This window comes from Notechis scutatus, chromosome 13 (genome assembly GCF_049901735.1).
Source record: "Notechis scutatus isolate UNSWTSFEM ecotype Mainland chromosome 13, rNotScu1.2, whole genome shotgun sequence".
Classification (NCBI taxonomy): domain Eukaryota; kingdom Metazoa; phylum Chordata; class Lepidosauria; order Squamata; family Elapidae; genus Notechis; species Notechis scutatus.
Genome location: NC_142021.1, coordinates 5,904,655 through 5,922,364, shown reverse-complemented (window position 1 = coordinate 5,922,364; position 17,710 = coordinate 5,904,655). Strand labels below are relative to the sequence as shown.

General features: G+C 44.3%; 2 protein-coding genes across 3 annotated transcripts in view; one reads left to right on the top strand and one right to left on the bottom strand.

Annotated features, from left to right (window-relative positions):
• Positions 1 to 17,710, bottom strand: part of RFC5 (replication factor C subunit 5) — a 352,752-nt gene that overhangs the window by 110,188 nt on the left and 224,854 nt on the right. The gene's annotated exons all lie outside the window — the stretch shown is intronic.
• The window catches only part of KSR2 (kinase suppressor of ras 2), a 150,237-nt gene that overhangs the window by 91,675 nt on the left and 40,852 nt on the right, over positions 1 to 17,710 (top strand). For both annotated transcript variants that reach the window (XM_087942809.1, XM_087942810.1), the window contains exons 10-14: positions 1,824 to 1,992; positions 2,865 to 2,906; positions 4,124 to 4,190; positions 12,329 to 12,377; positions 14,612 to 14,973. In XM_087942809.1, coding sequence (XP_087798935.1) covers positions 1,824 to 1,992; positions 2,865 to 2,906; positions 4,124 to 4,190; positions 12,329 to 12,377; positions 14,612 to 14,973 — 689 coding nt within the window. The remainder of the gene's footprint in view (positions 1 to 1,823; positions 1,993 to 2,864; positions 2,907 to 4,123; positions 4,191 to 12,328; positions 12,378 to 14,611; positions 14,974 to 17,710) is intronic.

The window sequence follows — 17,710 nt, the reverse complement described above, 5'->3', positions numbered from 1 at the left end:
ATGGGGGGGATCAGTCTGGAGCCAAGTTGGATCCTCCAGAGGGGACACAGTGGGCTTTCCCTGCCTCCCTTTTCTCCACCCCCGAAGATCTTATAGTTCTCCAGCTGCCCAGGTGTAGCTGTACTACCAGGAAGCACCAGGTGGCAGTTTACTACCCAAACACGTAGTGAGAATTGCTCAGTCTATGGGCAAGATGTGCTGGGAACTGGGCAGCTTCCTATCTAGTTAAAGAAATCCTAATGTTTGCCCCCACCACTCTCTCCCCCACTACCTTTTCTCTCTATTTTGCTCTCTCTTTCTGTTTTCTCTCTCTCTTTTTCTCTCCCTCCTTCTCTTTCCTCTCTCATTTCTCTCTCTTTTTTCTCCCTTTCTCTCTCCCTTTTTTCTTTCTCTGTTATTCTTTCTTTCTTTCTCTCTATTTTTCTCTTTGTTTTGTCCCCCCCTCTCTCTCTCTCTCCCTCTTTCTCTTTCCTCTCTCTTTCTCTCTCTTGTTTTTCTCCCTCTCCCTTTCTTTCTCCCTCTCCCTCCCTCTTTCTTTCTTCTCCTCTCTCTCTCCCCCTCTTTCTCTTTCCTCTCTCTCTTTTTTCCTCCCTTTCTCTCCCTTTTTTCTTTCTCTGTCATTCTTTCTTTCTCTCTATTTTTCTCTTTCTGTTTTTGTTCCCCTGTCTCTCTCCTTCTCTCTCTCTCTCCCTCTTTCTCTTTCTCTTTCCTGTCTCTCCTCTCTCTTCTCTCTCTTTGTTTTTTCTCCCTCTCCCTCTTTCTTTCTCTCCCTCCTTCTTTCTTTCTCCTCTCTCTCTTCCTCTCTTTCTTTCTCTCTTGCATTTTGCTTTGGAGACTTTTTGTAGGAAGGCTCACACAGAGCTGGGAAAGCCACAGCCAAACTCCTTCCAGGAGGTGGGCAATCCCAATAAAAAGTTAATGACAGCAGCATCCTCAGTAGCTTGAATGAGAATGAATAAAGCTACTACGCTGAAGCGCAATGAATAAAGTATAAACCAGCCTGAGAATGGGAACCTTTTGAAAGGGGAAGACGGTAGATCTTGGCCTTCTATTACGCCCCCAGCTACAAAGGCAAGGTTGTTAATAAAGAAGAACATTTGCCAATGAGATCCGATCATTCTGGGGTTGAGAGCCTGTTGGTTTGCCTGGTGATTTTACTCTGGTTCAATGAATTAAAAACTTAGTGATGTCTGGGATGTGTTCCTCTACTTGTTCCAGCAGAAGGGATCAGCTGCGGACCTTGTGTGCCAGGTAATTCTGACTGGCAGGTTCAAGGAGAATCGCCTTCTCTTGTTGTGGTCCCAGCGCTATGAGTGGAAGTGGGAATTGTCCAGTGGTGGGATTCAAATTTGTTTTACTACCGGTTCTGTGGGCGTGGCTTGGTGGGCGTGGCAGGGGAACGATACTGCAAAATCCCCATTCCCTCCCCATCCCACTAACCTGCTTCCCAGCTCCGTTCTCCTGTGCAAGGTAATCAAAGAAGACCCAGCTGGTCAGCTGGGACTCAGTGGGAGGCAGAAAAGAAAAGGGGGTTGGCGGGGCTAGTCAGAGGTGGGATTTTTCCGGTTCTCCGAACTACTCAAAATTTTCGCTACTGGTTCTCCAGAACTGATCCAAACCGGCTGAATACCATCTCTGGATTGCTCCCACCCTTTTAACCTTTCGTTGCAGAATAACCACCTTCCCTAACAATGCAATTTCTGATCCCAACTAAGGTCACAAGGTGAGGGCTACCTGTAGATCTTCTGGGGAAGCCCAAACTGGAGACCTTTCAGGCCCGCTTGTCAAGAGCTCGCCCGACTGTTGTTCTTTCTCTCTCGTAGGATCACATTCCAGTGCCCTACCAGCCTGATTCCAGCAGCAATCCCTCCTCGACAACGTCATCCACCCCTTCTTCACCAGCTCCTCCCCTGCCGCCCAGCGCCACGCCACCTTCGCCCTTTCACCCCTCCCCACAGTGCCCGCGGCAACAAAAACAGTTCAATTTGCCAGGTAAATGAGATGTATTCAGTCATCATTCGGTCACAATTAGGTGCAGCAGCCAGCTCTTGCCAGCCATCCTAGTGTAGAGGAAGGAGTGGCAGAATCTGGGGGTGGAGTCCAAAGAGGACCACACCTGCCTACCTTCCAATTGCCTGCCAGCTGGCGGAGCCCGAGACGCACTATGGTGGCTTGTTAGGGCGCTGCAGACCTCCATGTGAGCAGTGGCGATACAGTGGACTGTCAGAGGCAACAGAGGACTCCAGCTGATCACTGATCGAGCATCTGAGGCGGGGATGCTGGGACGGCGCTTCCCGAATCACGGCCGCTTGCTCCGCGTTATCGGTGACCGGATGGTGGTTACCGGAGCAGAGCGGATAATGGAAACATGTGGGGGTGGGATTAGGGTATATAGTAGCGCTGGGAGGCAGACGCTCCCAGTGCAGACTTTATGTGGGTTACCTTGCTCAGTCCTTCCTGGGACTTGCTGGCAGAAAAGAACGCCAAGAATAAAGACAGTGTTGGACCAGATAACCGGTCTGTATTGGTTCTTTCGTGCTAACTGCCAGGCTTGCTCAGGAGTAGCTAAGAGGGGGAGGACAGCCTACTCTCCAAGGCACCTGAAGGCAGGACAAGAAGTAAAGTGTGGAAGTTTATCAAAGAGAGAGATCCAACCTAGAAGTAAGGAGAAGCTTCCTAGCTTTATACCATATGTAACCTTACACCACAGGTATACTTTATGGGACAAGGTCTCCTGCCCTGAGCAAGAGGGCTGGACTAAAAGACCTCTAAGGCCCCTCCCATGCCTCCCATTCTATGTTCTATTCAGAATGGAAGCCCTGATAATCTCTTACTCCTCCTAATCTGTGTTTTCACTCTTTCAGCTTCGCACTATTACAAGTACAAGCAGCAATTCATTTTTCCAGGTAGGTGTCCACCGACAATGACAAGGTTAGTTCTAAGCAGAAGATCTGCTAGAAAACCAGAAAGTTTTTACCTGCATGTAATCAGAGGATAGTTTGGTTATCCATGGAAAACAGAGCCATTGCTGGAATTCTTGTAAATCCCTTCCTCTTTGCCTCAATTAACCTTGTTAAAGAGCATGGTGCCGACATTTAGGTTTGCCTCGATTAACCTTGTTAAAGAGCATGGTGTCATCATTTAGGTTTCTGTCAATCACCTTGGCAAACTGTGTCTCACCGACTCCAGAGAAAAAAAAAAGAGAGGAAGGAAGGAATAATTGGACTACAGGAAAGGGTTGATGGGGAGCATCTGGACCAGGTTGTGTTCTGGTTATTATTGCTATTATGGTTGGTTGCACAGTCAGCCAGATATTTGGACTGGATTTGGCATTTTTATCGAGCCCTTCTGATATAGGCAGATGTTGCCTAATAATATGAAAGGTCTCATCGCAGAATGTAAGCCGTTCCAAATCGAGCTGCCTTTTGCAATTGACCGGTGGGGATTTTTGTCAATGTCGATGGTGTTCAAGGGCTGCCCCAGTTGTTTTGGGACTGCACTCAAGGCTCCGATTACTACGGGTGCTACATTTTGCGGCGGGCTTTCTCACTAAAATAATTTCCCCGTTAGTGTTTTATACTGTCTTCCTAACACACTCAGCCATTGCTGGAGTGACATAAAACCCATCCTGGTTATTATAATTTGGACAGAACAATGGTTGGGGGAACTTCAGAAGATACTGGAAATAGCCGGTGGGGAAATTATCTATGATAGCATCCGGCTACAAGGCTAGTCTCCCTGGAGTCATTGAGTGAAAACCCAGAAAATTGTTCTGAAAATTCCCTATAGGTCCACTGTTCCATATGCAGGTTGCCTTCCTTGGAGATGCCTTATCCTTCCCCATTTGATTCCGCTCCCCTTTCTACATATTTCCCAACGTAGCTCCAATCAGAGGCAATGATTCTCTGCGGGATGGGATGGAATGGTTCCCATTTAATTAAAAAAAACGCTTTTCCCAGGGCAGGATTCACTAGTCTAAACTGGCAACGCTATGATTGGCTTGTGAGGGGAAAAAAACAGCACCCCAGAATTTCGCTGATTGTTCGAACACCTTCTTGAGGATCCTTCTGATTAGAGCATCTCATCGCTCGTGTTTCTGAACAGGATTTCCTTTGCTTTTCAGATGTTGTGCCTGAGGTGCCCCCCAGACCACCTCAAGTTGTCCTCCATCCGGTTAATTCAGACCCAATGTAAGTGTCTCGCTGTTTGTCCTCTTCTTTGGAACCCACCTTTAGAAATTATTTCTCCTGTTTCTCCTCCTTCATTACAAAGGAAATCTCCTTGTTCTTGTTCTCGTTCTCCTTTTTCCCCCCTTCTCCTTCTCCCCTTCTTCCTTTTCCATCTACATTTCTTCTTTTTCTTCTCCTCTTCTTCCTCTTCCGTCTACATTGCTTCCTCTTCCTCTTCCTCCTCCTCCTCTTTTTCTTCTTTTTCTCCTCCTCCTTCTCTTCTTCCTCTTCCGTCTACATTTCTTCTTCCTCCTCCTCCTCTTCTTCTTTTTCTTCTCCTCCTCCTCTTCCTCCTCTCCTCCTCCTCCTCCTCCTCTTCTTCCTCTTCCATCTACATTTCTTCCTCCTCCTCCTCCTTCTCCTCTTCTTCCTCTTCCATCTTTATTCCTTCTTCCTCTTCCTCCTCCTCCCCCCATACTACTTTCTTTGGAAAAACAGAGCTAGTTTCCTGGGTGGGGGAGAACCGCAGACCACATCCAATCTCTTTGACTCAAGAGGTTACCTTGAGATGCCTCTTACTGAAGAATATGGATTTTGATCCTTTAAAAAACAACAGACAGGCAAATCAATTCATTTCCAATTACATCGCTCTCCCATGTATTCCATTACCTATAGCTTTATAAACAAACATATAAAGATTATCTCATGTATGTATGTATGTATGTATGTATGTATGTATGTATAAATCTAAGCTTTCAGCTAAGCTCATTTTTGCCTAAACAATCGGTGTTCCCAGTATGCTTTCTCCCCAGTGCATTTCTGCACGGATTGTCATACATTATTTGTAAGGCATCTTCTGGTCATGAACCTCTCTACAAGATTTGGGGCAGGCCATCCCCTAAAAGCACCCCATTCTCCATCCGTGCGCGTGAACTCGAGAAATTGGCCTCAAACCAGCTTGCTTGAAAATGGAAATGAAAAGGGACCCCTCCAGCTTCTTGCCGTGAACTAGTTCAGCACTGTACTGCAAGAGAGTTTCCCCGAGCCTTTTGGCACCCCTTCTTGTCAGGAGAACCGGCCTGTGAGCCAGTTAGCCAGAGGCGCTCCTGTTCGTCTCGTTTTGCATTGCTTCCAAGGTAGCAATGTTGGGGCAGTTTCAATTCTGAGCATAAGGATCGGCAGTTGGTTGCTCCCCCCTCAATGCCTCTGCTGAAAAAAAAAATAAAGAATTCTCTTCAAGCCTTCGTAATAGAGAGAGAGGAGATGTTCTCCAGCAATCCATCCCTGGAGGTTTTTAAGAAGAGGTTGGAGAGTCATTCGTCTGAAATGGTATAGAATTTCCTGGTTAGATTAAAAGAGCTACTCAAGCTATTCTCCAAAGCCCCTGAAGGCAGGACAAGAAGCAACTGGTGGAAACTAACCAGGGAGAGAAGCAACTTAGAACTAAGGAGAAATTTCCTGACAGTTAGAACAATTAATGAATGGAACGACTTGCCTCCAGAAGTTGTGAATGCTCCAACACTGGAAGTTTTTAAGAAGAGATTGCACAACCATTTGTCTGAAATGCTTTCCTGCCTAAGCGGGGGGTTGGACTAGAAGACCTCCAAAGTCCCTTCCAATTCTGTTATTCTATTCTCTTCTACCTCCAAGGTCCCTTCCATTATTTTTTTTATTTTGTTTCTCCATGGATGGTGCAGTCCTGTGGTGGCAGGGATTTGCTTTTGTCAAGAAATTTCCTGACAGTTAGAACAATTAATCAGTGGAACAGCTGGAGGTTTTCAAGAAGAGACTGGCCAGTCATTTGTCCGGTATGGTATAGGGGCTTCTGCTTGAGCAGGGGGTTGGACTAGAAGACCTCCAAGTTCCCATCCAATTCTGTTACTCTGTAAAGAAGATTCACTATCAGAAAGAAAGAAAGAAAGAAAGAAGAAAGGGAAAAAAGAAAGAAGAAAAGAAAGAAAGAAAGAAAAGAAAGAAAGAAAGAAAGAAAGAAAGAAAGAAAGAAAGAAAGAAAGAAAGAAAGAAAGAAAGAAAGAAAGAAAGAAAGAAAGAAAGAAAGAAAGAAAGAAAGACAGACCCTTGATTCAAAATAATTTGGCAGGGCGGGGGCATGTCCTTTGTATGAAATAATGTCTTTAAGAGGAACTCAGGAGATATGCCCCCTCCGTTGGGGGAATGTGACCTATGGAACAATCTTTCCTCTGATATCTGGAGGGCCCCAATCCTCTTGGCCTTCTGAAAGGCCACGGAGACCTAGCTTTGCCCCAAGAACTGAGACAGGATGTAAGATGAACCCATTATCTAGGTCATTTATGGTGTGAGTTTGTTGCACACAGCCTTGGTAATGGTTTTCTCATTGCTTTTAACTTTTATTTTCAGTTCTGCATATGGAGGTTTTGCCCTGCCGTTTTTCTCTCATGCACACAGGTTGCCAAGCAGGCCATAATTATTTATTTAAAACAGACAGGTTTATGAAACGTTTCCATCGGTCAAGGTGGTGCAATGCCACGTTCACCTGTCTAGAGTGTAAAGTGAGAAGTTGCAGGGGTTAAAAACGAAGTGGGAATATAAATTGCTAGTCTAGAGAAACACTAGAGTGGAATTTAGACTGCTGGGCAAGAGGGTAAAAGTTTTCCCTTGTTCACGAAGAATGAGAAAAATTGGAGATTTGACCCAGGCTAATTGCTTATTTGTGTGCCCGTACATTTTAAAGAGAAGCTGGAAACACTATAGAAAGTAAAAGAAAGAAGGAATTTTTTTCTCTCTCTCCCTCCTGCATTTTAAACGGATTCTATTTTACCTCTTAACCATCAGAATTTGTCCATGTATACCTATGTATGTATACACAAAATGCTCGTGGACATCCAGAAGTGTAGGTGTTCAGAATACCTTATCCAGTTCTAATGAGGAAATTAAAATGTTTTCAATCAAATTATTAATTAATTAAAAATCTGGGAAGAATATCTTAACCGATGGAAGAGTTGTAGGAACACATACCTGGAGTCCATTTTAAACCCACTCTGGCCTGGGTCAAATATCATGTCCTATAATAGGCAGCTGATCCAGCAAAACCAGAAAATTTGACTTGGTATGATCCTGTCTCTCTAAAAAGAGAGACTGCTTTGAGGAAAGGGTTGATCTAGAAGACCTCTAAGGTCCCTCTCAGCCCTATGATTCTATGTTCTATTTCCCCCCCCCCCAAAAAAGAGAAACCTGAAAACAGTTTCAAAAGAGAAAAGAGACTTCCCTAAATAATACAAACTTGAATGTGTTTGTCATTTATTGAGAGAGGGAGAGAGGGAGAAAGAGAGAGAGGGAGAGGGAGAGGGAGAGGGAGAGAGAGAGAGAGAGAGAGAGAGAGAGAGAGAAGAGAGAAAGAAAGAAAGAAAGAAAGAAAGAAAGAAAGAAAGAAAGAAAGAAAGAAAGAAAGAAAGAAAGAAAGAAAGAAAGAAAGAGAAAGAAAGAAAGAAAGAGAGAGAGAAAGAGAGAAAGAGATAGAGAGAGATGGCTGAGATACACACCTACATATACAGAAAGGGAAAAGCCTTCTGGTATTCTATTTCTGCGTATAATGTGCACGAATGTATAATCGCCAACCACAGGTTGGTTCTAACTGTAAATAAAAAATAAAACCCAGAAGAAAAAGCAAAATTCTTGTTTGGGACCCAGGAAGCATCTCTAAGTCGGAGAAGGTCACAGGGAAGCAGCTGCTTTGTCAAATCCATGAGAAAGACTTGTCCCGGGCTGGAGTAAATTGACTTCTGCAAGGCGAGAGAACGGAGAATGGCAGCTGTTCCCACACCAGAGATTAAAGGAACCTTTTCCGTTTGAACACGCGGCTTAGAGATGAATTGCCAACCTCGTCCTCGCTCTGAAAAATTAATGCGCCTTTCTCCCCGCTCTCATCTTCTCCTGCCTTGTCCTCACCGAAGCTGGTTTTGCCTCTGCAGGCATTTGGACAAATCCGTCATCGAAGAAGTTTCCAGGAGTCTTCTTGGCCCTCTTGCTCCTCTCCTTCCCTTCTTCCTTGAAAGCCTAGGGCTGATTTTGCTGCATTGGAGAAGGAAGAAAAGGAGGAGGAGGAAGAGAAGGAGGAGGAAAGGGGGAAGGAAGAGGAGGAGGAGAAGAAGAAGAAGAGGAGGGAGAAGAATACCACTACTCAGGTGACCTTGAGGACACAGGTACACCAGTGCTTCACTGTCCCTCTAAAAGGATGTAAATGACCAGCTGTCTGCAAGGAATATAAATCCTTTCATTCCCCACCATCCTGTCAGAACTGAAGAAGCTTCTTGGATGAACAAGAAAGTCCAGTTGCCTCCTGAGAATTTCTACGAAGAAGAAGAAGAAGAAGAAGAAGAAGAAGAAGAAGAAGAAGAAGAAGAAGAAGAAGAAGAAGAAGAAGAAGAAGAAGAAGAAGAAGAAAGAAGAAGAAGAAGAAGAAGAAGAAGAAGAAGAAGAAGAAGAAGAAGAAGAAGAAGAAGAAGAAGAAGAAGAGAGAAGAAGAAGAAAAATGGGAGGAGAAATTAGGAGGAGGAGGAGCAGGAGAGAGAAGAAGGAGAGGAGGAGAAATTTTAGAGGAGCAGGAGAGAAGAAGAAGAAGAAGAGGGAAGGAGGAGGAGGAGGAGATGAGGAGGAGGAGAAATTAGGAGGAGCAGGAGAGAAGAAGAAGAAGAGGAGGAGAAGGAGGAGGAGGAGGAAATTTTTCATAATAGAGGAGGAGGAGGAGAAAGAAGAGAAAGAAAGGGGGACTTGTTCGTAATGAAGGAGGAGGAGGCAGCAGCCTCATTTCTCACCATTAACCTGGTCCTCAGAGTTCCTCCCACGCCTCAACCTTGGGTCTTCTCCCCCCCCACCCTCTCCCACGCTCTCCTTTCTTTGCTTTGAGAATTCAGGGAAGACCGAAGAATCATCGTTAGTTACACAACCAAAACAGTCAGTTGCCTTCTTTCTTCACACACGTTTTCTCTTTTAGCAACCACCGCTCTTCGGAGAGCTTAAGCGAGAGAGAAAGCAATCGTGGCAAAGTTAAAAGAAAGAATGGAAATCAGGCATCCCATCTTTCCTCCTGGAAGGTCTGCCAACTTCTCCCATCTTGGGTTTCGGCTCCCTTCCCTCCTGCCCCAAACGCTCGAAGGAGCTCCAGGACCATATGTTACCCCTCCCCACAAACCTTGGGGTGGTCCCCAGCCCCTTCCAACAGTTGTCTGTAAGTCTGGCAGAGGGAAAGTTATCATCGAAACCACGGAGGATAATCATATGAGTTCGCCTTCTGTCGATTTAGTCTGCAATTCCATTTGCATTTAAATTCCCTAACAAGCTTTGTGTGAGTCCTGGTCAGAAAAAAAAAACGCCCAGAGTCGTTTGGCAAAGTGAGATAGGTGGCATGAAAGTTTAATAGATAAATAAATAAGAAGAAAAGTTGTCCGGGCTGCCACACCCCTGTATGAAATTCAGGCTGAGGTTCATCTTCTGTCCCTACTCAGACCAATACTCTTGTGTCATTATTTTTCATATCTGCATTCTGGGATCCTTCCATAATTAACGTTTTGCATAGAGCTTTGGAGAAAGCCAGTTGAGACTAGCATGAAATACAGAAGGAAAGAATGCCTTCTCCATACCTACATGGAGTCCTCTTTGGCACCATTTGTCAAGAATGGTGCAGGGTCTTCTGCTTGGGCAGGGGGTTGGACAAGAAGACCTCCAAGATCCCTTCCAACTCTTGTTACTCTACTCTACTCTACTCTACTCTACTCTACTCTACTCTACTCTACTCTACTCTACTCTACTCTACTATTTTGCATTCTACTCTACTCTTCTATTCTACTCTATTTCTATTCTACTCTATTCTTCTACTCTTTACTCTTCTACTCTATTTTTTTTATTCTACTCTACTGAATTCTGCTTTATTTCCACTCTACTCTTTCTACTCTATTTACTCTGTTTTTATTTAACTCTGCTTTACTCTATTTCTACTCTATTATACTCTTTCTATTCTATTCTACTCTACCCTATTTTTTATTCTACTCTATTCTACTCTACATCTGAAGATGTTTTTCTGCCTTTCTTACATCCTTCATCAGCTTGGCCTTTAGATCCTATTGTAGATCAGCTTCCAGGTGCTAATTTCCACTGGCTTTATCCTCTAACTCACCCCACATTCCACCCCACCCATCTAAAAAAAATACCCATCTAAGTTCTACTGAAGTAAAATGTGAAATGTGGCTATTTGGCAAACTTAGCTGGGAAAGTACCCAGCCTTAGATACATTTATGACGCCGGACCTGTTGAGATACGGAGTAGCCCCCCCGCCTTCTCACCCAGCTCTCCAAATCCACTTCTTGCAATGGGTTCATTAGAAGGTGACCTCTCTCTTAAAGTTGAACCAGGCCTCTTGAAAGGCGAAGTAATTTTTATGTGGGCAGCCTCGCTCGGCTAGAGCCTGGGCTATAGAAGATTAGCTGACAATCAATGAAACTTGTGTGAAAAATTGACTCAGCAGCCCCAGATATTCCATGCTGGTTCAACTCTCATTCCACTCTTTTAGGGACAAAAGGTTCAAGGGGAACATTCAGCTTTTTCCTCTTAGACCAGTGTAAGCTGTCTTCAGATGTTCTCTCTCGTTCTCTCTCTCGTTCTCTCGTTCTCTTTCTCTTGTTCTCTTTCATTTCTTCTCTCTCTGTTTCTCTTTCATTCTTATTCTCTCTCTTTCTCTCTTCTTTCTCATTGTCTCTCTGTCTCTCATTCTTTCTCTGTCTCTCTCATTCTCATTCTCTCTCTTTCTCTTTCTCATTCTCTCTCTCTTATTCCCGTTCTTTCTTTCTTTGTCTCATTCTTGTTCTCTCTCTCTCATTCTTTCTCATTCTCTGTCTCTCATTCTTTCTCTCTTTCTCTTTTTCTTTGTCATTCTCACTGTCTCTCATTCCCATTCTTTCTCTTTCTGTCTCATTTTCATTCTTTTCTTTTTCTCTCATTCTCTTTGGTTTTCTTTTTCTCTCTCTCTTTCTCTCTCTCTCTGCCGTTCTTGAAATGTCCTTCCTTCAAATAAACTCCATTTCTCATACCACCGATGCTCTGCTCAACACTCCACAAAGCATTTGTTCAAAAATAAATTCATTTGTTTTCATGTCATTAACTATGTAGTGTAACTGACCAGGAAAAAGCAAATTTCAGATGAGTGTCGTACATGTCATTTTTCAGAAACCTAGTGGACGTTGGAGGTTTCTAATGATATATGCCAAAACTTGTATTTAGTCTGGCAACCCGTCAAACTAACTCTCAAGAAATTAATATTTGATCTCTGAATCAATTTAGATTTTGAGTGAACTTCAGATGGGTTGTTGCACATTTTTCAGCACAATTAACTGTACTCCAACATGTGTTATAATGCACTATTATTTTTGTCTGTAAGAGGGTTCCCCCCCCCCATATCGCAAGCCATTTTAGCAATAGCTCTTGGCCTGTTGAAAGGTGTCAGGAGAGAATAATCTTTTTTTGTGTTACTTGCGATGAAAACTGCAAACCATTTATTCCTTTGAAAGTTGTTATTCGGTTTCTGTCAATCAAGAGCTGAACTCTGTCTACTGCGAAAACTGAATGAAGAATCAGGTCTGAAGTGATGTGAAGCAATAAAACCTTTGGAATGGGTTCATACATCACACACTTCTGTTAACCATGGTTTAATGGTTAGGTCGTCCTTGGCTGGCCATACCCTTTGGTTTGCAAAGCCCAAACAATTAAGCTGAACAAACCAAAATAACAACCCAAAATAATAGCGTAGCTTTATTTTTTATTTATTTATTTTATTTATTTATTTGTCAAGCATGCATTTGATTATGTGTGTGTGTGTTTGTGTATGTATGTATTAACATGATTATTAATACATGAAATAGATATAAATAAAAGGGAACATTAAGACAGGGACGGTAGGCACATTGATGCGCTTATGCACGCCCCTTACAGACCTCTTAGGAATGGGGTGAGGTCAACAGTAGACAGTCTGAGGTTAAAGTGTTTGAAGTTAGTGGAAGAAACCACATTATGTGTGAACCCATCCTGGAGTTACAGATGATGATGATGGATCTGTTTTCTATAGCTCGAGGCAATTCATGGTTTATAATTTGTGGTGTTTGTTTTCTTGTGGTGTTTGTTTTCCTCAAAAGCCGAGAAGGGAATCCAGTACTTCAAATTGAAGTGGAGCCAACCTCCGAGGTAAGATCCATGTGAGGAGTAGAGAGACTCTCTTGGGGTGAAACAGAATGAATCTTGGGAGGAAGGGCTCAGTGATCTCCAGCAGCGGTTTGTGGCTTGTTTCATTTTGGGAAGCCCTCATTGGATCACTCTAACAACTTTTGATCTGTGCTGCATTTAATCAGGGTTAAGTGTCACATCTAGCTGTCATTGACCTGGTGGAGCAGTTAGCATGGGACCCATTCTTGCTCACACCGAAATCTCCATGCCTTGGATCCTTCCTGATTGTGGATGCAGAAAAGGATCTCAAAGGACGAGCTATGTCATAAGGGGACGTGGGGGCTCAGTGGCTAAGACGCTGAGCTTGTTGATCAGAAAGGTTGGCAGTTTGGCGGTTCGAATCCCTAGCGCCCCATCACAGAGTGAGCTCCTGTTCCTTGTTTCAGCTTCTGCCAACCTAGCAGTTCGAAAGCATGTAAAAAATGCAAGTAGAAAAATAGGGACCACTTTGGTGGGAAGGTAACAGCATTCCGTGCACCTTCAGTGTTTACTCATGCTGGCCACATGACCACGGAGACGTCTTTGGACAGCGCTGGCTCTTTGGCTTTGTAACGGAGGTGAGCATCGTCCCCTAGAGCCGGGAACAACTAGCACATATGTGCAAGGGGAACCTTTACCTCTACCTATGTCATGTGGATGATATTAGAATGCACAATCCTATTTCGATGCTTCTAAATTTCATCTGAATGGGACAGTTAGAAATAACATTATTTGACTTCAGGTGTGTCTTTGCACAAACGTGTGGCTTTTAGGCTACCGGTGGAAGGGAACAATTCAGAAGTAATTCCCTGAGACCATCATTCACTAATCCCAACTTCCCTTACTATTTCTTTATCTTCTCCACACAGCTGACCGTGTTATTTTCCCCAAATTATATACTGTCTGTCCTTGGGCAAATCGAACTCAAGCTTTTTATTACCTTTCAAGGCCAACTTAAAACTGATGCTTATAGAAAACTCACTTTTTGCTGAAGTCAATGCTCAAAATGCTGGCGGTTGGTAGGAGGGTTGGTAGTTGGTCAAGTGTTGGTAGGAGAGGAATCCTAGCATTCTACCTTCTCAGATGTCCCTCTAAGTCAGGAGATCATATAGAGAGAGGATGTGAATTGGCATATAGTTTCTTAAACCCCACCTCACCCCATTCCCATAATTCTGACTCTGCTTATAAATGAGGAGGTAGCACTCTTTGGGTTGCAGGCCCTATGCTAATCTCAAAAGCTGGCCATTGGAATTCAGATCAAGAGTGATCTGGTCCTCTTCTAGCAGACTTCTGGACTTAGGGGAAGTGGGTACAAGAACAAGAAAAAGGGACAATGAAGGAAGAAAGTGAAAAGTGTCAGGGTTCCGGTAGTTACCCCCATTTAAATCATGAGTCTTTAGCTGGATTTTCAAAGCTCAAAGAAGATTTATTGGGAGTTAACATGTCCAGCACTGCCTGAGTGTAGCCGACTTTGAGACAGATCATTAATTGTCACCCTTGACCCTTGTTTTCCCCCAACCCCCTGGGTGTATCATAATTCATATTCTCCAACGGGACACATCCATAGCCAAGAGTCATCAATCATACTCTCCAGTTAGAATTTTGCTTGGCAGAAACTTCGGTCGCCTGGAAACTATCTATGAAAACATCCATGGAATGCAGTTTCGGAAATATTTTATGAGTTGACAGAAAGGTTATAGCTAGTGACTCTGCTCACCTTCCTTTGGTCCCACTTGCCACTTGCTTTATTCCTACCTACCGTTAATCTGGAGGAGGAAGGTTATTTGTTGGAGCTGGTGGTATTAGCCAGAAATCAGGAACCAAGGTTATGTGGCCATTGGTGGCTGTGGCCTATTCGGCCTCCAGCACCATGGCGGAGGGGGCGTTTTCACCCTCCCTGGGATCGGGAGGCTTTCGTCATACCAGTTTGGTGAACCGGATGTAAAATTAACATCCGGTTCACCCAAACCAGTGAGAACCGGTAGCAGCTGTAGGTTTAGTCTAACACTCTCTACAAGAATCCGAACTACTAACGGTCAAGTCGAATTAGCAGTAGATAAGAATCAGTGGAATTCAAGGTTGGCTGGACTTAGATCCCTTGTGGATGCAAAGCGATTCGAGACTTATAACGTGCTTGACCTCTCCCTCGGGCTCAGCCTATTCATCTCCTACAGGTATGTGGCATAAATCAAGACCTTCTCTTCTCCCTTTTTCAGACCGAACAGGGAAACGATGAGGAATCCGAGGACGACTTTGAGGAGATGAACCTCTCCCTCCTCTCCGCTCGTAATTTTCCCCGGAAAGCCAGCCAGACCAGTATCTTCCTGCAGGAGTGGGACATTCCCTTCGAGCAGCTGGAGATTGGAGAGCTGATCGGCAAGGGCCGCTTCGGGCAGGTGTTCCACGGCCGCTGGCACGGGGAGGTAGCCATCCGCCTCATTGACATTGAGCGGGACAACGAGGACCAGCTGAAGGCCTTCAAGCGGGAAGTCATGGCTTACCGGCAGACGCGGCACGAGAATGTGGTGCTGTTCATGGGGGCCTGCATGAGCCCTCCGCACCTCGCCATCATCACCAGGTAAGATGCCCGCTTTGATACCACCAAACCTTTGAACTTTTCCCATGCACGAACTCTTTAACAAGTCAGGTCACCTCTGAATCGGTCTTACTTCCCTGGCTTGTAATAACTCAGCAGAAGCCCTCAACCAGGTCATTGCAGAGGGATGCATGGACCATGTCCATCTCACCAGTGACACCAATGATGGAGTTGGCTCTGAAGGAAGGAGGAAAGAGTTGACTTTCTTAAGACTAGTTAGTGTCTCGCGATAGGCTTGACCGGGACCTGGGGCGCATTTATGCAACCTGTGAAGTTTGGTTAGCCTTAAACGTGACTTAGTGTGTGACATGAGTCCAGCTTGTTTTCTTTAGACCGGAGCTCTCCAAACTTGGTAAATTTCTAAGACTTGCAGACTTCAGATCCCAGAATTCCCCAGCCAGCATGAAGTTGCCATGGTTGGAGAGCCCCGTTTTAGAATAATCAAGCAGAGATCTTTCAAAATCCTTACATCTTAAGATCTTCCTGGTTCTTGGACTCATCAGGCGAAGATTTTTTTCCATCCTAGGTTTGCTCAGAATTTTAGTGACTAAAGTTGATTGTGTGATGGGAAGAGGGGGATGATTCCCCTCCCCACAAAACATAATAAGCTTATTGTATGCTTAATGCTTAACACAGGAGGAAGAATGTATCCACTTCAAACTAAGGTAGTCTTCAATTTACAACCATGATTGAGCCCAAAATTTATGTTGCTATGTGAGAAATTTGTTAACTGAGTTTGGCCCCATTTTACGACTTTTCTTGTCACAATTCTTAACTGAATCACTGCAGTTGTTTAATAGAGTAGAGTAGAGTAGAATAAGAGAAGAATAGAATAAGAGCAGAATGGAATGGAATGGAATGGAATGGAACGGAATGGAATGGAATGGAATGGAATGGAATGGAATAGAATAGAATAGAATAGAATAGAATAGAATAGAATAGAATAGAATAGAATAGAATAGAATAGAATAGAATAGAATAGAATAGAATAGAATAGAATAGAATAGAACACTTATATATATTGCTTCATAGTGCTTTCCAGCCATCTCTAAGCAGTTTACAGAGTCAGCCTATTACCCTCAACAATCTGGGTCCTCATTTTACCCACCTTGGAAGGATGGAAGGCTGAGTCAACCTTGAGCCAGTCAGGATCGAACTGCTGGCAGTGGGCAGTGAATCAGCCTGCAATACTGCATTCTAACCACTGGGAAAGAAAGGAAGGAAGGAAGGAAGGAAGGAAGGAAGGAAGGAAGGAAGGAAGGAAGGAAGGAAGGAAGGAAGGAAGGAAGGAAGGAAGGAAGGAAAATAGCAATAGCCCTTAGACTTATATACTGCTTTTCAGTGCTTTACAGCCCTCTCTAAGAGGTTTACAGAGTCAGCCTTTTGCCTCCCAACAATCTTGGTCCTCGTTTTACTGACCTCGGAAGGAGAGAAGGCTGAATCAACCTCAAGCCAGTGAGAATCAAACTGCCGAACTGCTGGCAGGTTTTAAGCCTAGATCACAGTGAGCAGCATTGGGGCAGGGGAGGAAGGGAGCCGGCGGTTCCTATGGATGCTATAAGCCTTCGTTGCCGTCCTTTCCCAGAGAAGAACCCTTCTCTATCAACCGTGCCTTGCCCTTGCTGCCCAGCTGTCAAAGAAGAAAAATGGCAAAACAGTATTTGAAAGGAATCCACTGGGGGTGCCGGCAGTGTATTCTGCTTTTTAGCTCAGTGGCCTCTTTGCACAGATGTGCAAAATGCTTCTCCTTCCAAAGCCAGGCACTGTGTTCGCATTTGTCACCTGAAACAGGAGTTGGCCGCGTTCCTGGCTCTGACCTCCTTTGATTCTTAGCCTTTTTTTCTTCCTAAGGTCAATGCCAGTCATTATCCAACTGGGCCCAAAAAAACCCGATATCTGATTATGGAGACTTTTCTTGTCTTCAGCCGGGAGTCAATCACCGGCTTTGGGGCTTCCCGGCGCTGACTTGCATTCACTTTGTTTAAAATGCAAAGCAGCACCTTCACGATTGGGCCTAACAGTTGGCTGTGTGGGGTCTGATGTGCAAAGAATGTTTATTTCAGATGCTCTGTTAGTGGAAATCACCTGAGCGTTTAAAGGTCTCCGTTCAGCTTTCTGACTTTCCTGGAAGACCACAGAAAGAACTGGAAGAAAACGGGGCTTTTAATTTTTGGTACATTTTTGGGTTAGTACCAATTCAGCCACTGTCTTTCTCCAGGGACAAAATTGAAGCAGATCTTCTAATTAGTTTAGTTTACTTTATTGTCATTGCACCTCATACAATGAAATCAAACACCATCTTCAGTGCACACCATGACCATGAAAATAAGCACAAACACACATCTTTCACCCTTCACACATTGAACCGGAAGCCCAACACCACAGCAACACTGCACTATACAGCAGAATTCAAAAGAGCTCCTGCCCTGGGATAGAAGCTGTTTTTCAGCCTATTTGTCCTTGTTTTTATTATTATTCTGTACTGTCCGCCAGATGGTAATAGTTCAAAAAAAGGGTGCCCAGGATGAGATGGATCTTTGAAGATGTTTCGAACTTTCTTAGGGCAGCGGGAGCCATAAAGCTCTTCCAAAGAGGGGAGAGAGCAACCCATGATCCCCTGGGCAATGACATTCACCCTCTGGAGTGACATCCTATCTGCCACTGTGCAATTGGCAAACCATACAGGGGTGCAGTATGTTAAAATGCTCTCTATGATGCA